General features: G+C 47.2%; 1 protein-coding gene across 2 annotated transcripts; it reads left to right on the forward strand.

Annotated features, from left to right (window-relative positions):
- The first annotated feature begins 3,078 nt into the window (after positions 1–3,078).
- On the forward strand, positions 3,079–21,697 carry OASL (2'-5'-oligoadenylate synthetase like). Of its 2 annotated transcripts, none has more exons than XM_061141737.1 (6): positions 3,079–3,459; positions 9,684–9,981; positions 10,816–10,991; positions 14,014–14,255; positions 17,686–17,818; positions 20,691–21,697. In XM_061141737.1, exons 1-6 carry the CDS (start codon positions 3,268–3,270, stop codon positions 21,168–21,170), a joined length of 1,521 nt encoding a protein of 506 aa, XP_060997720.1. In that variant the 5' UTR covers positions 3,079–3,267; the 3' UTR covers positions 21,171–21,697. The 2 variants fall into 2 exon arrangements, with proteins under 2 accessions (XP_060997720.1, XP_060997721.1); XM_061141738.1 differs by lacking the exon at positions 20,691–21,697 and adding an exon at positions 18,377–19,124.
- The last annotated feature ends 522 nt before the right edge of the window (positions 21,698–22,219 follow it).

Consider the following 22,219-nt stretch of genomic DNA (forward strand, 5'->3'; position numbering starts at 1 on the left):
TCCCCTCTTCTCCCACTGACCCCAGCCATGTCCACACGTCTGTTCTCTGCCTCTGTGTCTCTGTTCCTGCCCTGTCTCTATTCCTTAACCCATTACCCAGGTACCCAAGCCAGAAGGATGATAGCCATCCTGTCTTCTCCCTCACCTCCTACCTGTAGTCACCAAATCCTGTTCTCCCTTCCTTCAATGTAGACCTAGAATCCCACTGCTTCTCCTACCTCCAGTGCTTCCAGTTGAGTCCAGGACACCTTCCCTAACACCTGGGCCACAGTTCAGCATCCTGACATGTCTGCCTATATCTACTTTTGCCCCTGGCAATCCACCCTCCCTACAGAAGCAGTCAGGCCAATCTACCCAGAATGGTAACCTTTCCTCTGGTCACTCATCTGATTTGCCACTGCGCTCAGGACAAAGTCGGCACAGATTTGCCTGACATTTGACCCAGTGGATCACTTTCTGCTTCCCAGAACAACATCTCCACTTGGCTATCAAGACACACTCCTGATTTTTCTTCCACCTCCCTCGATACACCTCATTCTTGTTTGCTGGATGCTTGCATTTCTCCAATCTATTAATATTATTAAGTGTTTCAGGGCTCAATCTTTAGTCCTTTTCTCATCTTGTTCTATACTCACTCCCTTGATGAAGTCATCCAGACTCATGGCTTTAAATATGTCTTCGCTGTGTGTGTGTGCTTAGTCAGTCAGTTGTGTCCAACTCTTTGCAACCTTATGGACTGTGGCCCACCAAGCTCCTCTGTCCATGGGATTTTCCTGGCAAGGATACTGGAGTGGATTGCCATTTCCTTCTCCAAGAAATCTTCCCAATCCAGGGATTGAACCTGCATCTCTTGCATTGCAGGCAGATTCTTTACTGACTGAGCCTCCAGGAACGCTCCTGTGATGTCTGGGATTCACTTTCAAATAATACAAGAGGGGAGACGGGGACATCATTTAAGAAAGATTGTCTCTAGATTGGGACTTCTCTGGAGGCCCAGCAATTAGGACTCTGTGCTTCTACTGCAGAGGTTCTATTCCTAATTGGGGAATTAGGATCCTGCAAGCCACATGGCCACACACACATACACACACACACACACACACACACACACACACACACACACACAAATGGGCAGAAGACATGAATAAACATAAAAAATTGTCTATAGGTTGATAATTGTTGAAGGGGTTCCCTGGTGGCTCAGATGGTAAAGTCTGCCCTCAATGTGGGAGACCCAAGTTCGATCCCTGGGTTGGGAAGATCTCCTGGAGAAGGAAATGGCAACCCACTCCAGTATTCTTGCCTGGAAAATCCCATGGACAGAGGAGCCTGGCGGGTTACAGCCCATAGGGTCACAAAGAGTCAGACACAACTGAGCAACTGCACTTTCATTTTGATAATTCTTGAAGTGGGAGGTGACATGTAAACATTCATTATATTCTACTTTTGTTTATGTTTGAAATTTTCCATAAGAAAAATAAATAATACCACTTCTCCCTCCCTTTCACAGCTACTATTCCGATCCAAGCCACCACATCTCTTGGACTGTTGCAGTAACTTCTTAATGAATTCCTGCCTCTGCTCTCGCCGCCTCTCCACCCTCCGCTTTTGATCTAATCCTCCAACCAAGAGCCAATGTGATTCTGTTCAAAGTCCAACCATGTCCCTCTTCTGTTTGGAACTCCCCCGTGGTTCCCCGTTTCATTCAATGTGAAAGCTAGTTGCTTGGGCATGCCCGACTCTTGGCCACCCTATGGACTGTGGCCCGCCAGGCTCCTCTGTCCATGAGATTTCCGAGACAAGAATACTAGAGTGGGTAGCCATTCCCTTTTCCAGGGATCTTTCTGACCCAGGTATCATACCTGGCTCTCCTGCATTGCAGGCAGATTCTTTACCCTCTGAGCCACCAGGGAAGCCCATTTCATTCAGAGTAAAAGCCAGAGTCTTAGTAGTCTTCAAGATCCTACACAATTTGCCCCCCGCTCTGTACTACTCAAGCCTCATCCCCTCCCACTTTCCCCCCTTGATCATCCCATTTCCATCACACTGCTATTCTTCACACCCACCAGGCACACTGCTACCACAGGACCTTTGTACTTGCTGCTCTTTCTCCCATTATTTCCTCCAATGTATATACAGCTCACTCTTTGCCTCCTTCATGTTTTGCGCAAATATTTCCTTTTCAGAACTTCCCTAACCACCTTACTTGAGACTAACCTCCCAAATACCATCACCCCTCACTATCCACATGTGTGGAATGGAAGATGATTTAGTCGCTAAGTTGTGTCTGACTCTTGTGATCCCCATGGTCTGTAGCCCACCAGGCTCCTCCATCCATGGAATTTCCCAGGCATGAATACTGGAGTGGGTTGCCATTTTCTCCTTTAGGGGATCTTCCCAACTCAGAGATTGAATCCATGTCTCCTGCATTTGCAGGCAGGTTCTTTACCACTGAGCCACCTGGGAAGCCTCACTAGATGTATAGTAAATGAATAATAATACTTGCATCTATTTTTTGCTTTTGGCCACTAGGCATGTGGACTCCTAGTTGCCCAGCTAGGGATCAAACCCACGCCGTCTGCATTGGAAGCACAGAGTCTTGACCACTGGACCGCCAGGGAAGTCTAATATGTACATTTACTTAATACTTTCTCTTCTAAATGTTCTCAGGCTTAATCCACACACCCTGTGGGATAGGTATTATTCCTAAACCCATTTTAAGGATTATTTATGTAAAGGTCAGAGAGGTTAAGAGTCTGGCAAAGGGCAGACTGGAATTCCAGAGTTTGTACAGGGGACCCTAGAATTCCCATGCTTCAGCTCAACCTAGAGCGAGTCCCTGCTCTTTGTCAGCCTGTTTTGGATGACAACATACGGGGGTGGGATTGGTGGATACCATCCAACTGGGGGAGTTGCCTCTTCCAGGGCCATCCTCAAGCCAATGTGAGTCTGCAACTTATAAAAGGAAAACTAACAGTTGAGACAGGAAACGTGCCACAGGAAGGGTGACTGAAAGCCACACCCATTACGGGGGCACCTGACCTTCCCGTCATCACTCAGTGTCTGGGGTGCCCCAGCCGCAGGACACAGCCTCAATAAAGAGGAGCTCCGGTCCCCAGGAGCTGGACACCCCTGGTTCCCTCTCCACTCTGGTCTTTTATTCCACAAGGGACTGGAGAGGAGTGTCCTTAAAGAAGGGTGAGTGTGCCAGCAGGTAGGCAGTGCATAGCTGTATGCCTAGCCACCAGTGGTACCCTCAAGACAGACATGGCAGTACCCCTGGAGCTGTTTAACACCCCAGCTTCTAGTTTGAACTCCTTTGTGGCTCAGTGCCAGCACAACATCAAGGAGTGGGAAGAAGGCGTGGTGAAGGCAGTGCGGACCGTGCAGAAGTTCCTGAGGAAGCAGCACTTCCAGGGGGACCATGGGCTGGATCAGAAGGTGCTGAAGGTGATCCAGGTGAGACCGGTCCCCTCCATTTCCCGGGCAGGGCTGGGCCAAACCCAACCCTTGGGTCCATGTCTCTGAGGATGCTAGGGACCTCTTGCCTCATTATCCCTAGTCTATGCTACTGACATCTCAAGACACAGCATCCCAACACACTGCTGCCTTGAGCAGAGCAAGTTGAGTAAGGAAGCTAATAATAGTAGTGCACATTTTGGATGCACTTGCCTAAGCCCTTCACAGGTACTGTCTCTAATTTGTACATCCTCTGAGGTATGCACTCATCTTCCCAGTTTACAGATGAACACAGTGCAAACTCAGTGACTTAAGATCCATAATGGCGACATGCAACGCAAGGCTTCTGGTTGAATCTTGGTGTGAATGGACCATCCATAGAATATAATTTGGGAACAATTGGGGAAATTTCAATATGGCCAGAATATTAGATTTTATATGTGTATATATATACATGTATATATATGGTAATTTGTTTTGAAGTGTAATAGTTTTGTGGTTGTGGGGGCAAATGTTCTCTTTGGTTGGACACAAATGCTAAAGTATTTTCGGACAATGGTCCTCAGTGTCTGTAATTTATTTTATTATTTTTTAAGATTTTTGGATGTGGACCATTTTTAAAGTCTTGAATTTGCTACAATATTGCTTCTGTTTTATGTTTTGGTTTTTTGGTCTCAAGACTTAGTTCCTGACCAGGGACTGAACCTGCATGCCCTGCATCGGAAGGCGATGTCTTAACCACTGGACAGTCAGGGAAGTCCCTGTAAATTACTTTAAAGTGGCTTAGTTGAAGCAAACATGGCAAGAAGTTCAGACTTGTTGAATCTGACAGGGCGGAGGTATAAATGTTCTTTCTTTTCTCTTTCTATTTTTATGTTTACAATTTTTGATAATGGAAAAGTGTTTTTTTTTGTTTTTTTAAATGGAAGATGGGGGAGGTGAGGGGACTTACCGAAGGTCACACAGCTGGTGGTGAAGCTGGGATTCTTACTCCACTCTACGCTGCCCCCACTGAGCTTTTTCTCCCCCAAACCCTTTCAGCAGCTTCCTCTCGTCACCTCCGGTCCTAACTAGGATAATACTCCAAGAGGGTCAAAACTAGAAAGGTGTGATGAGAAAAAACAACTTTTGAGGTGTGATGAGGAAAAACAAAAAAACAATTTTCTTTTTCCGAGTTGCTGCCTAAGCACCTTACAGTATGATGATCCTGCTAACACCAAAAGTCCAGAGTCTGGACCTTTAGATCAATTTTGGGCACCGTGCAAGTTTGTGCTTTGCTTCTCCTGGTGGAACCTTTTAAAATAACCAGTTATTGGGCTTCACCGGTGGTTAGGTGGTTAAGACTCTGAACTTCCACTGCAGGGGACACAGATTTGATTCCTGGTCAGAGAAATTCCACAAGCCATGCAATGCAGCCAAAATAAATAACAAAATTTAAAAAAAAAAAAGTTTTTTTTTTAATATAGAGTCAAGATGGACTTTTTTAATTAAAAAATAAAATAAAATAACCACTTCAAAGTGAAGCCTGCGAAAAGTTAGTAACCTCTGCCCCAATCACCTTGTAAGTACTAGGTGTTTTCTACCCTGCTCTATCCTGCTGAATTGTGACCTGGGGAGAAGGTCTGCTCTTTCCCCAGTTCACTGAGTCCCCTTGCTTCTGGGGTCTGTAAGTCATAAGTTTTTTTTAAAATTAATTTTTAATGAATTTTTGTTGGAGTATAGTCGCTTTACAGTGTTAGTTTCCGCTGTCCAGCAGAGGGACGCAGTTGTCCATATGCATAGATCCGCTCCGTTTCACACTTCCTTCACACTTAGGTCACCACAGAGCATTGAGTGGAGTTCCCTGAGCCGGACAGCAGGTTCTCATTAGTTATCTGTTTGTGTCAGTAATAAACCCTGTGACTCCACTTCCTCTGTATGGGTATGCTGAAACTGTGTCTTCCCTCCAGATGGCCCCGTGAGTTTCATTACCCGTCAGGGGAGCTTGCTGGGGGAGCTACCTGCCCGTATGGGTGGCTTGCGCCCCCACATTCATCAAGTAAAAGTCTCCACATTCTGAAATTGATGTATTTTATTTTTGGCTGCACTGGGGGTTTTGTTATTGCACCAGGGCTTTCTCTAGTTGCGCTGCGTGGACCTCTCAACCACAGGGGCCTGTCAGGCCGCAGAGCACAGGCTCCAGGCACACGGGCTTCAGCAGCTGCGGCACAGGGGCTCAGCTGCCCCACTGCAGAGGGGATCTTCCCGGACTAGGGATCAAACCGGTGTCCCCTACAAGCAAGGCAGATTCTCAACCGCTGGACAACTAGGGAAACCCTACCTGTTCTTAATTCAATCCACCAGCTTCAGCTTTCCAACCTGAAAGGTCCTGGAGGCAGACAGCTCTCAGCCAATCCTTCCTGTAAACACTAAGGGAACTGAGGCACAGAGAGGCTGGGACACTTTCCACGTTCACACAGCAAGCTGGTGGTACAGGCAAGGCTGGCACGAGGACTCCTGACTCGAAGCTCAGTGCTCTAGCTCTGCCTTTAGGAGCAGTCACTTCAGGGAAGGATTTAGAAGCCGAAAGTCCATGTTACTTTTCTACTCTCATCCCCAGCACCCAGAGCCTGAAGCCATGTGATTTAGAAGTGAGAAACCATACATTTTGACACGAGATGTGGGTTTGACTCTTGGCTTCTTCCCTCATTAGCTGGGTGACCTTAGAGTCACCATCTTGTCTCTCAAGCCCTCAGCCTCACTCTTCTCACGTGTAATCGGGATGACCTCACCGGCATCACAGCGGGGGTGGGGGCAGGGGTTCCCAGGAGGCTCAGTGGTAAAGAATCCGCCTGCCAATACAGAAGACTCTTATTCCATCTCTGGGTCAGGAAGATCCCCTGGAGGAGGAAATGGCAACCCACTCCAGTATTGGGTTTTTTAAAAAATAATTTCATTTATTTATTTTTGGCTGTGCTCTGGGTCTTCATTGCTGCAGGGGCTTTTCTCTGGTTGTGGAGATCAGGGGCTACTTTCCATTGCAATGCAGTTTTCTCATTGAGCTGTCATCTCTTATTGCAGAGCACGGGCTCCAGGGCACACCAGCTTCAGTAGTTGTGGACAAGGGCTCGGTAGCTGCAGCTCCCGGGCTCTAGAGCACAGGCTCAATAGCTGTGGCACATGGGGTTAGTTGCTCTGTGGCGTATGGGATCTTCCTGGACCAGGAATTGAACCTGTGTCTCCTGCGTTAGCAGATGGTTGCTTTACCACTGAGCCATCAGGGAAAGCCCCCACTCCAGTATTCTTGCCTGGAGAATCTCCATGGACAGAGGAACCTGGTGGGCTATAGTCCATGCAGTCGCAAGGAGTTGGACACAACTGAGCGACTGAGCACACACCCACACCATCATCATCATCTGTCCCTCATCAACCAAATAGAGTGGTGCAGGCTAAATGATTAGTCAATGTTCAAAAACAAAAGCACTGTTAACTTTTGCTTGAGGTTCCTTCTGGGCCTGGAGCACCAGTATGACTCACGCAGATCCTCCCAGACCAAACCCACCCCACCCCACCAACTCTGAGAATAATGCAGATGGCATAGGGCAAGTGAGTGGGACGGAAGGATGTCTCAAACATGAGTTTTGATGGCAGGAAGTGGTATTAACCCAGCCCTCAAATCCTGCCTGCAATCTTCTCCAATCTTGAAACTAATAAATAATAGAGACACCCAAAGAGCAATGGCCATTGAGAAATTAGCACTTTATTTGGGCTTTAAACCCTCTTCCCTCCAGTGAAAATCTGGTGAGCTGTGCTGATCCATATGAGCGAATGCTTACCCTTGGGTTGGAATATGTTTGGACTGAAGCAAGTCATTCAGCCTGTTCTAGAATGCTCTTCCCTCTCTGCCTGTATCTTCCCACTGGGAAAGGTAAGAAGGGCACAGCCTTCAGAGGGGGTTGTGGCTTTCATCGGCACACAGAGTGCCATCCCCAATGCTCTCACATGGGGCAGAAATGCTGACTCTGAAGGCAGGTGGAGAAAGAAAAATGGAAAAGGAAGAGGCGGACTTCCCTGGAGGTCCAGTGGTTAAGATTCCCACGCTTCCAATGCAAGGAATGTGAGTTTGATTCCTGGATTCCTGGATGGGGAACTAAAATCCTGCAAGCCACATGGCGAGGCCAAAAAAAAAAAAAAAAGGAAGAGGAAAATAAAGATGGCAGACTTCTCTTCCACAGAAGTAGGGCCTGGCACCTAGACTTGGTTCACTGGAAATAAAGAGGCAGAAGAACCACACCCTGTGTTCTGACCCTCTGTCTGACTGCAACCATGGCTCCTGGCTATGAGTCCATGGCAAATCAATTAACCCCCAACTGCCTCCTGTTTTTCTTCTGTACAATGGGGATAATTACCCTAGTCCCTCCACCTCAACTGGGCGCTTCCCTGATGGCTCAGCAGGTAAAGACTCCACCTGCAATGCAGGAGACGCAGGAGACGTGGGTTTGATCCCTGGGTTGAGACGATCCCCTGGGGATGGAAAATGGCAACCCGCTCCAGTATTCTTGCCTGAAAAGGCCCATGGACAGAGGAACCTGGCAGGCAACAGTACATGGGGTCACAAAGACTCGGACACAACTGAGAGACTGACACACGCCGCCTCAATTAGTGAGAGTGAGGATTAAAAGGCTGTGTGTATAAAAGGCTTTCAGTGGTGCTGGTGAGGACACAGTGAGGGCCCAGCTGGTGGCAGCTGGGTCATAGTCAATGTTCAATGACTCCACCCACAAGCAGAGGTAACCCACCTGAGGTCTGACACCTCTGTGGCAATTCCACCTCTCGAGTGAGAAAGAGAGAAGGCCAAAGAGTTGGGGGCCTTGTATACACCAGAGGCAGCAGGACTGGAGAGCAAGTCCAGGATCTTGGAACATCAAAAAGACCCCTTCAAATCATCCAGCTCAGTCTCCTTCAGTTCAGATGGGGAAGCTGAAGCTCAGGCAGAAGAGGTGATCTAAGTCAACTCGAGAAAGAGAAGGAAGAGAGCTATATGGCTAACTTTCTGTGTAATCGGCACCACGGCAAGCCCTTGACACACAGTCTTACCGAATCCTCCCAATAACCCAGTGATTCACGTGCTATCGTTACTCTGAGATGACTGATGAGGGACAGGGTTCAGAAGATCGCACCGCTGAGGCACAAGGGCGAGAGGAGAGGCCAAGATCAGGCTGCCCCATTCCCCAGCCCATGGCTTTTATCCACCAAGAAATCCTGTGCCCCCTTTTTATTCAAAACCATTTTTTTTTTTTTTGCAGAGGTATAGTTGCTTTACAGTGTTATGTTAGTTTCTGCTGTACAACAGAGTGAGTCAGCCGTATGTAGATACATATCCCCTCCATCCTGAACCTCCCTCCCATCCCTTTCATCCCACCCAGCTAGATCACCAAGGGCACACATGTGTGCTAAGTCATTTCTGTCGTGTCCGATTCTTCTTGGCACTATGGACCGGAGACCACCAGGCTCCCCTGTCTATAGGATTCTCCAGGCAAGAATACAGGAGTGGGATGCCATTCCCTTCTCCAGGGAATCTTCCTGACTCAGGGATGGAACCCATGTCTCCTGCATTGGCAGCCAGATTCTTTACTACTAGCACCAACTGGGAAGTCCCTAGGTCTCCACACCCTTTTTTTAATGACATAAAATTATGCCAGTGCAGGAGATGGTAAGAGACACAGGTTGATCCCCTGGAGGAGGGCATGGCAACCCACTCCAGTATTCTTGCCTGGAGAATCCCATGGACAGAGAAGCCGGGCGGGTTATACAGTCCACAGGGTCACAAAGGGTCAGACACAACTGAAGTGACTTTGCGTACACACACAGAGCACAAAATTATTCAGACTTGCCCCTCACACCCACCAGAACCCTCCAACTGCCACCCTATAGAGGATGATGGTTTCCTTGGAGTGGGGATCACTCTGCTGACAAGGCTGAGTCTCGGAAGCAAGGCAGCAGAGTAAATAAGAAACGTGGGTTGTGGAGTCCGGCTGCCTGGATTTGACACATCCACTGTGTGACCCTGGGTGAGCAGCTTGCCGTCTTGACCTCTCCACTTTCCTCCCCTGTAAAGGGGTGATCTGGTACTCCCCACTCATCGGTGAGGCGGGTAGCGACGAACAGGATCATCCCTGAAAGAGCCCCAGGGATTCCCTGGTCCCAGAAGTGGCCCTGGGGTGATGGGACTCTGTGTTCCTCAGGTGGGCTCCTTCGGGAATGGCACAGCGCTCAGGAACCTCGTGGAGGTGGAGCTGGTGATGTTCCTGAGCGGTTTTAGCAGCTTCCAGAAGGAAGCCAGCAACTACAACCACCACGAGCATGTTCTGAGCATGCTCTATAAAAAGCTCATGGATTGCCCAGATCTGCTACACCTCCAGCCCCAGAACCTGAGGCTGGTCCACGGAGTCATCTCTGCTGTCGCCTTCACCCTTCGGACCTGGGAGGTGGAAGAGCAAGTCACTGTCACCATCGTGCCGGCCTACAGAGTCCTGAGTAAGGGTAGGTCCACCTGACTCACACGCCTGCCCTCCCCAGGGGGAGGACCCACAGCTCCCTCCCCTCAGCTCTGTGGCCACGTGCAGACACCTGCATGCACCCATTCAACCCACATCCTGTGCTGGGTGCTGGGCGACTGAAATGCCTGGGACTGACTCAGCTCTGGCTATCCTTGTGGTTCAATGGGGCAAACAGATTTATCAAAGAATCACGCAGATAAATATAAGATTGGAGAGGAAGGGAGAGTCAAGGAAGGGAAAGCATTAGAGCAACCCCCGGGGTGACTCTGGAACACTTACCCTGGGGGTGGTTGTTTCCCCATGCTATACATAATAGTTTGCATCAGCGAAACCCAAATTTCCAATCTATCCCTACCCCACCTGTCTCCCCCTTTGGCAACCACAGGTCTGTTCTCTATATCTGTGAGTTTGTTTCTGCAAAACTCACTTTTCATACTCCAGAAGGACAGTCAGGAAGGCAAACCTTTAGTCTCTCAGGCTATGTAGTTCCAGGCTTCCCTGGAGAGATACTCAAATGAATTAGCAGTCTCTTCCCCTGAGAGCTTCCCCACTGGCTCAGCGGTAAAGAATCCGCCTGCCAATAGAGGAGACACGAATTAGACCCCTGGGATCAGGAAGATCCCCTGGAGGAGGAAATGGCAATCCACTCCAGTAATCTTGCCTGGGAAATTCCATGGACAGAGGAGCCTGGAGGACTACAGTCTATGGCGTCACAAGGAGTCAGACATGACTTAATGACTAAACAACAAAAAGCCTTGAGGACTTGTTAGCAACTGGGGTTTTCTAAGCCCTCACTGTCTCCCCTTTGCCTCCTCAGGATCTTCTGTTCCCAACTTTCAGCCCTCCCCAGAGGTCTATGTGAGACTGATTGAGGCCTGTCCTATTCTTGGACATTTCTCCCCATCCTTCAGCGAGCTGCAGAGAAACTTCGTGAAATACAAGCCAACCAAGCTGAAGAGCCTCCTGCGGCTGGTAAAACACTGGTACCTGGAGGTGAGGAGGCTGCCTGATGGGGGCAAGAACAGAAGATGGGGGAGAGAGGGGAAGAAAAGGCAGGAACCAGACTTATCAGCAGGGGGAAACTGTGAGGAGCAGCAGTGGCCGTGCGGAAGGAGAGAATTTAGTTAGTTACCTATTTTATGACAAGTGTTTAGATTTTATGACTACTGTTTAGATTTCACATAGGATGTCTGCATGGTACCAAGCGTATTTCCAAATACCCAGATGAGCAGAGTCATCTCAGCTTATGAAAGGAAGACTCAGAAGCAAACAAAAAATGAGAAAGAAAGAAAAAAAATGATGTCTTATTTTTAAAACATTGGTTAAGAGTCAGAGTTTAGAAAGACCGGTTTAACCAAAAAAGAAAAAAATAGTATTTAGAGATTAAAAATCAAGATACTATGAAAGTTTGTTTATAGTTAGTACGTTTATGGTGGAAAAATAGTGTTTTCTTACATAGTTATCACCTCAACAAAGGTTGTGATGTATCTTCAGATATCAGCAACACCAAAGTCAAGAATGAAATTGTTTTTTTTGGCCAGTCAGTCACTTAAACAGGAAATGATCCAAAGTTTTGTGGATTTGAAGAGCTAGAACTCAAAAGAATGAACTGTTTGTTTTGTTTGTTTGACTAAGTTTACAAAGTGTTTTCTTCCTGAATGTGACATGCACATTTATTGGCAATGTCCACAGAAAAACATACCAGCTTTACTTCCATAGCCCTTTCTCTGTACAAGTCTCTGCCTGTAAGGGACTTCTCCAGCGGTCCTGTGGTTAAGACTCCACGTTTCCACTGCAGGGATATTGGGTTCCATCCCTGGTCAAGGAACCACGGCCCCTACACAGCCTAAAAACAAACAACCGAAAAGATTCTGCCTCTAAGACAAGATGTTGGCTGCATATGGTTTTTTGAAAACTTCTTGACTCAGTATTATTCATTTGATGTTTTCTTTTATTTGAGAATTTTTATTTAACCAAGTGTTACAAGACGTGTGGATCAAGGACACAAAGTTCTTATTATACATTAAACAGAACTAGAGTCCTGTGATGCTAAAAGGGTTGTTAGTTCATTTTTATCTAGAGACTTTGTAACATCCAAGGAGTTGTCATTTACTATCATGATTCAAAAGTATTTTTTGATGCTTACCCATTCATTCACTGGGGCCAAGGAATGTGTAAGTTAGATTCTCTGGGTTTTATTTGATTTCACCAAGTCTTAACTGTAAGAATATCACTGATCTCAGAGATGTCCAAGTTTGTGCATGCTCATGCACAAAGTCATTTTTAAAAAAAATTTTTGAGATGTCAGTTGGAATAATATATCATTTAAGTTTGCACTATGTATAGCCATATACTGAGGGTAAGTGAGTGAGTGAAGTTGCTCAGTCATGTCTGACTCTGCGACCCCATGGACTGTTGCTTACCAGGCTCCTCCATCCATGGGATTTTCCAGGCAAGAATACTGCAGTGGGTTGCCATTTCCTTCTCCAATATTGAGGGTAGGAGATAAAGAAAGAAAGCTCCCCCCCCCCCGCCCCCCACCCATACAGCCCTCAAAAATAGAACATTAACCTGGGTAATTGACTAATTTTTTTCATTTTGTTTTTTAACTCTGAATAACAGAAAAACCAACTCTAACTGGCTTAACCAATAAAGAGAATTATCAGCTCATGTGTGAAAACCTACAACAGTGGAAAGAGCTTCAGGCACTGTTTGGTGAAGGCTGCAGCTCTGTTTCTCTGCAATTCTCTTGTGTGTGCGTGTGTGCTAAGTTGCTTCAGTCATATCTGAGTCTTTGCAACCCCATGGACTGTAGCCCACTAGGCTCCTCTGTCCATGGGATTATCCAAGCAAGAATACTAGAGTGGGTTGCCATTTCCTCCTCCGGGGGATCTTCCCAGCTGAGGGATGGGACCAGCATCTCTTATGTCTCCTGCATTGGGAGGCAGGTTCTTTACCACTAGCGCCACCTGGAGCAGCTTGTCTCAATATTATATGTCAACTTGGTCCCCAAGCTGGTTTCCCTCATGGTGGCAAAATGGCCACATTTGTTCCTGCCCTCACATTCACTTAGACTTCTCTTCTCTCAACCACAGAACAAAAGGACTAGATTTGACTCAAATTGAGCCAGCTTAGATCACAAGGCATCTCTTGAACCAACTACTTGGCAAGGGGGAATAGCTTTATCCTAGTGATCCTGTCCAGTCAGGGCCAACCCTGGAGATGAGGATTAGGTCAATCACATCCAAACAGCATGGCCACTAAACAATGGGGAAGAAAGACACGCCTGTTAGAGAAGCAACCCCAACGTTCACTACAGATTCTCAGCTATTATCTAGTCCTAGAGGAGCCTGGCAGGCTACAGTCCACGGGGTCGAAAAGAGTCAGACCCAACTTAGCAACTAAACAGCACCAATAACATAGTCCCCCAACACATAGACAAACACATTTTTTTTCTCTTTAGCTAAGATTTTTCTTTAAAAGAAATCTCCCGGAAGCCCAGATAGATTAAAATAGAGTTATTTTGGTTGGGGTGCTGGTGACAGAGCCCAATCTGCTGACTGCCTTTTTTGTCTTTTAAGTATTTATTTGTTTGGTCGCACCAGGTCTTAGTTGCAGCATGCGGGATCTTCTGCCTTCACTGTGGCATGATCTCTAGTTGTGGCTTGTGGGATCTAGGTTTCCTGACCAGGGATGGAACCTGGGAGCATGGCATCTCAGCCACTGGACCACCAGGAAAGTCCTTGCTCACTCCTTGGGATACTTCTTCATCATTCCATTCTGGAAGTTATGTCAAGTACAGTTTGAAACCCACTGGACTCACCCAGTTGCTTAATTTTAAGATGGGGAAACCCAGTTAAGGCCAGAGAGGAAAAGTGACTTGGCCAAGAATATGCAGCTGGTAGATAGCAAAACTGGGACAAGAACTTGGATTTTTTTCAGTTTCGGGTCCAATGTCATCCTTCTAAGGAATCCTGGGGTCACTCTCCCTCTCTCTTCCCGTGTCTTTCAACAGTATGTGAAAGCCCAGTGCCCTAGGGCAGAGCTGCCCCCAATGTATGCCCTTGAGCTACTGACCATCTATGCCTGGGAAACGGGTACTAAGGAGAGCGAGCGTTTCAGGTTGGACAAAGGCCTGGTCACAGTGCTGCAGCTGCTCATAGAGTATCAGCGCCTCTGCATCTACTGGACCAAGTACTACACGTTGCAGAACCCGATCATTGAGGACTTTGTCAGAAACCAGCTCAAAGAAAAGAGGTACTGGATTGCCGAACACCATCCACATCTCAGAGAAAGAGAATTAAGGGGAAGGTGGTATTGAGTTTCCTGGGTGGGCTTTATTTTATATATAAAATCACTATATATAATATACATATTTAAAGATTTATTTATTTTACTGTTTGGCTGTGGCAAGTTTTGTTGCACATGGGCTTTTCCTACTTGCAGCGAGTGGGGACTACCCTCTAGCTGTGGTTCGAAGGCTTCTCACTGCAGTGGCTTCTCTTAGTTGCGGAGTACTGGCTCTAGGGTGCACAGGCTTTAGTAGTTGTGGCTACTGTGGGCTTCATTGCATGTAGAATTTTCCTGGACCAGGGATCGACCCTGTGTCCCCTGCATTGAGAGGCGGATTCTTAACCACTGGACCACCAGGGAAGCCTGGGTGGACTTTATTAAGTAGAAAAGCGGATATCTCACCCTGACACAGTTGACATCTCGAGCTGATTGCCCTTCAAATCGCCAGGGCCTTAGGGGCTATAAGCCTTTTCCTTATTCCTCGAGCTATCACTCCACTCTATGTTAATCCTCTTGCCCTCAGAAGACAATTTCAGTGCTTTTTCCCAGCATGAGAAACTAAAAAGAACCATGGAGACCCAAGTTAAATCCCAGCTCTGCTATCTTCTCATCTCTGTGAGCCGTCATTCCTCATCTGAAAACAGGAATTGTTGTTGTTGTCCAACTCTTCCGTGACCCCATGAACTATAGCTCACCAGGCTCCTCTGTCCATTAGATTTCCAAGGCAAGAATACAGGAGTGTTTTGCCATTTCCTTCCCAGCAGATCTTCCCATACCAGGATCGAACCCATCTCCACCATTGGCAGGCAGATTCTCTCCTGATGAGCTGCCAGGGAAGCCCAAAACAGGAGTAATTGCCACCAGCCATGCAGGACTCTTAGAATAGTCAGAGAAAATATACGTAAAGGGCCACTGTATCTATCCTATGATAGATGCCAGCTAAATGTTCAGTATTGTAATACATGCTGCTTATACCCATTCGTATCCCCTGGGCCTTTATCATTTCAGGGAAAGTTGGTTCAACCTCCAACTGTCAGCACCTGTGTCCCTTTGCCTGTGGGTTTTCAGCTTCCCTTAGTGACTGGTGGAGGCTGGTGTATGAATACCTCAGCTCCCTCCCATCTCAGATGGAGGGACTCTCTCTGGGTCATGTGTTCTACAAGTTCTCAGAGTCCAACCCCCAGCTGCTCACAGAGGTAATCACCTTGATACATATCCTTTATTGGCATCCTTCCCATCCCTGTCTCACTTTCCCACTTGCTCTGTGGTGCTTCCTGGCACCTCCTTCCAAATAAATGACTTGCACTCAAATCCTCATCTTAGGTTCTGCTTCTGGGAGAACCCAACCTGAGACAACTCTTTATACTAGAAGCTTTAGGTCATTGTAAGCAATATCGTAAGAATATTTATTGTTCCCTCATGAGAGTGTCAGGTCTTTTTTTTTTTTTTTAACAAGAAAGAGTAACCAGGTCTCCTTATGAAAAGACAATTTATTGTATTGATGCTTAGAATATTGACCTGGGAAAACCATTAGGACCTGAGGCAAACTAGTACAGACTCCCCTTCTCTGTCATTCCCTCTTACGGCCCGTGTGCTCCCTCCCCTCTCACTGCCTCTGTTTCTGTCTCCATACCTGCCCTGCTCCCCTCTTACTCCAAGGTGATGAGGAGCATCCATCACTTCTGGTCCAAACTCCAGAGGGAACTAATTTGATTACTAGGCAGAGGCTCTACATGCCAGCTCACCTGGTCGGGCACTTGGATCAGGTGAGTCGAATCCACAGGACAGAGTGGCACTGCTCCCTGACTCCGTCAGGCGGGACCATTTCAGGGAGCCAGGGATGCCGGGTTGAAAGCATGGAGCTTAAAGTGTCCAGTTCATGTCACTAGCCTGCTAACACATTCTGTCACTTAGACAAAGTCTCAGCTCCTGCCTAAGTCAAAAGCTCCTGGAATACAAGGGCCAGGTCTTGGGACTTCCCTGGTGGTCCAGTAGTTAATGCTCCATGCTCCCAATGCAGGGAGCCTGGGTTTGATCCCTGGTCAGGGAACTAGATCCCACAAGTCACAACTAAAAAGATCCCGTGTACCGCAGCCAAGATCCTACGCGCCGCAATGAAGACCTGGCACACCACAACTAAGACCCAGTTCAGCCAAATAAAACAAAAACAGAAAACCACACACGGGCCAGGTCTTCATCATGGGCTTGATATCCAAGACCTGTGGTCACCCCATGCAACCCCAGTCATTTATTAGACCCCTTCAAGCCAATATTCTTTAAAATATCTATTCAACAGTTACCTAGAGGAGAGACGCTTGGAGGGAGCTCAACCTCCCCTCTGTTGAGGCAGAGGATATGGATCAGAATCCCATCTTCAGGTTGGGAGAACCTAGGGAGGTCTGTGCCTTAGTTTTCTCATCTGTAAAGTGGGGAGAAATTATCATCATCATCATCACCACCACCATCATCATCATACCTTAGAGAATTGTTGCAGGGATTAAAATAGGTTACTTAAGATTGACCCCATGCCTCAGGAAACATCAGTAAATGGTACCAGCGGTACTGTTATCGTCCAGAGCAATTCAGAAGCTCTAGGTTTGAACTCATTTATGTAGCCTGTTCAGCAAAGTGAAAGCTCTGAAGTTAAGAGGCCCACACGCTGGTGTGGTCTGCCTGAGGGACCGCTATTCTTGTTCCATCATGGCTTTGGGGGTCTCAACCTCTGTATACCTCAAAGATTCCTTACAAACACCTAAAACACTCTCCCCAAGAGAAATTTACTTTAAGTATTTATTTATTTATTTTGACCACACTGAGGCCTAGTTGTGGCATTTAGTCAGGATCTTTGATCGTAGTTGCTACCTGCGGGATCTTTACCTGCAGCATGCAAGATCTAGTTCCCTGGCTGAGGATCGAACCCAGGCCCCCTGCACTGAGAGTGCAGTCTTAGCCACTGGACCACCAGGGAAGTCCTGAGGAATTCTTAGAAACAGAATCCTCTTCATTCTGTTGCTGCGGCTGCTCAGTCGCTCAGGCGAGTCTGACTGTCTGTGACCCCACAGACTGTAGCCCCCTAGGCTCCTCTGTCCAGCTGATTTCCCAGGTAAGAATGTTGGAGTGGGCTGCCATTTCCTCCTCCAGGGGATCTTCCTGACCCAGAGATCGAATCCAGGTCTGCTGAGTCTCCTGCATTGGCAGGCAGATTCCTTATCACTGAGCCACCTGGGAAGCCCTCGTCATTCTGTTACTCCTGGCAATATTTGTGGACCCTCTTGGACTGATGACCCTGGGCTCTGAACATAGCAGATGCTCAGATGATTGCCAAGAAGATTTCTTTCTGGCTTTCAGGCTTCCAAGCAAGAAAGAACCTGGGCTCCCTCTCTCTGTGTTGCAGGCCTGTCATCTTGGATCCGGCTGACCCCACCTACAATGTGGCGACAGGCTACAGATGGGATATAGTGGCTCAGAGTGCCCGCTGTTGCCTGAAACAGTACTGTTGCTATGACATCCCCAACTGGAAACTGAAGGTAATGTCTCCTCTTTGGCTGCCAGAGGCTAGAAGTTCGGAATGAGATACTGGTGGCTCAGTGGAAAAGAATCCACTTGCTAGTGCAGGAGACATGGGTTTGATCCCTGGGCCCACAAGATGCCCTGGAGAAGGAAATGGCAACCCACTCCAGTATTCTTGTCTGGGAAATCCCATGGACAGAGAAGTCTGGTGGGTTACAGTCCATGGGGTTGCAAAAGAGTCCCACAGGACTTGGAGACTAAACAACAACAATTCACTTATTTACTTCTGTGTTGAGGGAGCCAATATGGCTTAAGCATCACTTTAGGGCCTGGCTACACCACTCACCAGCTCTGTGAATTTGGGGAAATTATTCAGCTCTCTGAGCTTCAGATTCCTTATCTTCAAATTCTTGTTTTCCTGTTTTTTCCTCTTCTCATAATTCACCGAAGAGTCATTGGGACTCTTTGGGCTCAATCATTCTTCGCATAAGCTGAGTCCAGGCAAGTCAATTTAATCAGCTGGTTGGTTTCCTTTATATGTAATGTATTTATTTTTATTTTTTCGGTTGCCCTAGGTCTTCGTTGATGTAGTTGTGGCGTGGGGGTGCTATTGTTTGTTGCAGAGCACCGGCTGTACAGTGCACCGGTTTCAGTAGTTGTGGCGCATGAGCTTCAGTTGTTCCAAGGCACATAGAATCCTCCAGGACCAGGGATCAGAGCTGTGTCCCCTTCACTGACAAGCGGATCCCCGTCCGGTGTATCACCAGGGAAGTCCCTAATCAGCTGTTTTGTGCCAGTACCAGGCTTGGGGCTGATGGGGGGTGACCAGGGGCAACACCAGCACAGAAATAAGACACAGCCCCTACCCTTAAGAAATTTTACTAGAAAGATTTTGCTTAGAAAGCAAGTCCATGAGACAAACTTGCACAAAACTGAGAAATGGAATTACCAGAGAAACTGCTCAGAAAACAAGAAATGCCAAACCCATGGTGCAGGTAAAGAGCAAAGGAATCTATTTTATTGGCATCGTGCTTTACGGCTGGCAAAGCACTTGTTCAGGGACAAGTCTGTAACGCAGAAAGGTCAAGTTATTTTTATTATCATCGTTAGCATTATTATCCCCATTTTACAGATGAGAAAACTGAGGCTTAGAGAGGTAGCGTTAATTAACCAAAGTCACACTGCTAAGAAGCAACAGAGTCAGAATTCATACCCAGATCTTTTGGGGGCCGTGGAATCGGAAAATAAATGTCACTCAAGTCACCAAAGAAGGTTTCTTGAAGAAGTTAGGGCTTGAGGTGGGCCCTAAAAGCCAGGGGAGGATGTAGGCATTCAGAAAAAAAGGGTAGAGGGTACCCTCTATCCAGGTAGAGGGTCAGGGTAGGGGGTAAGGGGCAAAGGACTAACGTTGTGTGCAAAAGACTGAGGTACTTATAGCAGAAAGCAGAAGCAGAATCAAGTCTCCCTAATGAGGAGCAGAGACTACAAACTGGGGGCCCACCAGCTGTAAAAGGGCCACCAATGGGCTGAAAAGTATGTGCCTTTGGATTCTTCCTGATTATAAAAAGCTATCATGGGGTTTCCCTGGTGGTCCAATGGTTAAGAATTCACCTTGCAATGCAAAGAATATTGGTTTGATCCCTGGTCCCGGAAGATCCCACATGCCATGGAGCACCTAAGCCCATGTGCTACAACTACTGAGCCAGCACTCTAGAGCCTGTGAGCTGCAAATATTGAGCCCCAGTGCTGCAAATGTTGAAGCCTGTGCCTAGAGCCTGTGCTCCACAACAAGAGAAGCCCCCAGAATGAGACGTCTGCATATGGCAATGAAGAGTAGTCCCCGCTCACTGCAACTAGAGAAAGTCTGCAAGCAGCAATAAAGATCCATCACAGCCAAAATATAAAATAATCTTTAAAAATAAAAAAAATTAAATCATGCAAAGATTTTTATCTTGAAAAACCAGAAGACTTGGCAGTGCTGAACCTATATCCCTTCTTGAAAGGATCAGCTGGAGGTCTACACAGCAGTCCCCTCTCCCAGCGCCTTGCATATGTTGCTCTTCAACCATCTGGGGCTCCCAGGCCCTTGAGTGTGGCCTCCGATGGTGAAAAACAGACCTGGGAGTCTGACTGACCTCAGTTCAAATAACTGCTCTGCTCTTCACTACTTTTGTGATAGTTGATAAATGACGTCATCCTGCTCAACCACGATTTCCTCATCTGTAAAATGGGCTAATCACAGAATCAACCTCATAGGGCTGCTGTGAGAATAGAATGCATTAAGGAAAGTATGAATGGCACCCAGTCCAGGCCCTGGAAGGGAAGTACCCCCTCAATGGGCTTCCCTGGTGGCTCAGCAGTAAAGAATTCACCCGCCAATGCAAGAGACTTGGGTTCAATCCCTGGGTCCAGAAGATCCCCTGGAGAATGAAATGACAACCTACTCCAGTATTCTTGCCTGGAAAATCCCATGGACGGAGGAGCCTGGTGGGCTTCAATCCATGGGGTCGCAAAGAGTCGGACATGACTTAGCAACCAAACAAAATGTTTGCAGCTGCTGCTGTTGTGAAAACAAGGACAGGTGAAAGGCACGTTTTTTTTTTTAACGTCCACACAATAGAATTTTTTTTTAAGATTTTTTTTTTAATGTGGACTACTTTTTTAGTCTTTATTGAATTCGTTACAACTGTTGTTTCTGTTTTATGTTTTCAGTTTTTCTGTCACTGAGGCATGTGGGATCTTAGTTTCCCAACCAGGGATCAAATCCACACTTCCTGTGCTGGAAGATGAAGTCTTAACCACTGGACCACCAGGGAAATCCCTGAAGGGCACATTTGTCCTGAGACACCGGAAGGTGGACTTAACCCTTCTCTCTCCTCTCCCTTCCAGTTTGCACGAGACGTCAAGGTGACAGTGGAACAGTGGGGTCATGTGGATTTCATCATCCAGGTGAACCCTTATGAGTCCATACAGGAGCTTAAAGAGAAGATCCAGCGTAAGCTGGAGTCCTCGGCCCCACAGCGTCTGTCCTTCCAGGAGCCTGGTGGGGAGCGACAGGTCCTCAGGAACAGCTCCTCCTTGGCAGATTACAGTATCTTCTCTGACACTCAAGTCTCTCTGCTGCAGACCTTCCCTCCCCAGATGCAGATCTTCGTGAAGAATCACAGCGGTGGGAGCCACGCCTATGCCATTTACTGCAGCAGCTTAGTCCTTGACCTGAAGCGTCAGATTGAAGTGAGGGAGGGGCTACTCAGAAAGAAGCAACAGCTAGAGTTCCAAGGCCAAGTCCTGCAGGACGAGTGCAGTTTGAGTTGCTACGGTGTCCGAGACAGCACCACCCTCATCCTCTCCAAAAAGACAGTTGGATAGGTTCCATTTCCACCCAGTTAGTTTCCTCTGAAACATCTCCCTGTGTGTTTTTGCTGTTTAATCTAGGTCTCATTAATTTCACCCAACCTTGCCAGTAGACAGATAATGAGGGATGTGAGACTAGATATGCAAACCAACAATGGCCAGAGCATATTCAACAACAGAATTCTGACCCACAAGCTCTGTAGCCACCAGCCTGGAAGCCAAACCATAGTATCAATCAACTGGAAACCAACGGGATTTGGTCAACAACTACTAGATTCTCTATTCCCTCCCTTCCAATTTAGGACTGATGAAAGAAAGCCAAACAAGGTCCCTGACCAATCATATAGGATGCTCTGCTTCTAAGTAGCCCACCTCCAGCTTCCCATGCAAACAACCTCAATCAGGGTATACCTGAAGCCTTCTCTTTATGCCACTATAAAGCTGTCTCACCGCCCTCCTTGCCTTGGTGTCTCTGCCAAAGGCAAGGGATGGTGGCTAACTCCCTGGCTATGGCGAGTTGGGAATAAATAATCTTCATTTGTTCTCTTTTGGATGGTCTTCATTTATTTCCATAGGTGCTAAGGCTGTCCTGGGAGTTATAGCCTCAGCATATGAGCCTCTCAACTCTGGAAAAGTGTGTGGAAAGTGAGATGGAGATAAGGGAAGTCTGGGAGATGGAAGATGATGCAGTTTTAAAAATCCCCTCAACTTATTTACAAAACAGAAATAGAGTCATGGATGTAGAAAACAAACTTATGGTTCCCAAGGGCGAAGGGGGAAAGGGGAGGGATAAACTGGGAGGTTGAGACTGACATTTACACACTACATATAAAACAGATAACTAATAAGAACCTGCTGGAGAGCGTGGGGAACTCGACTCAGTACTCTGTAATAGCCTACTGTTGTTTCTTGTTGTTGACTGTCTAAGTCAAGTACAACTATTTGCGACCCCATGGACTGTAGCCCACCAGTCTTCTCTGTCCATGGGATTTCCCAGGCAAGAATACTGGAATGGGTTCCCATTTCCTTCTCCTGGGGATCTTCCTGACCCAGGGATCAAACCC

The sequence above is a fragment of the Dama dama genome, chromosome 5 (genome assembly GCF_033118175.1).
Source record: "Dama dama isolate Ldn47 chromosome 5, ASM3311817v1, whole genome shotgun sequence".
NCBI lineage: Eukaryota > Metazoa > Chordata > Mammalia > Artiodactyla > Cervidae > Dama > Dama dama.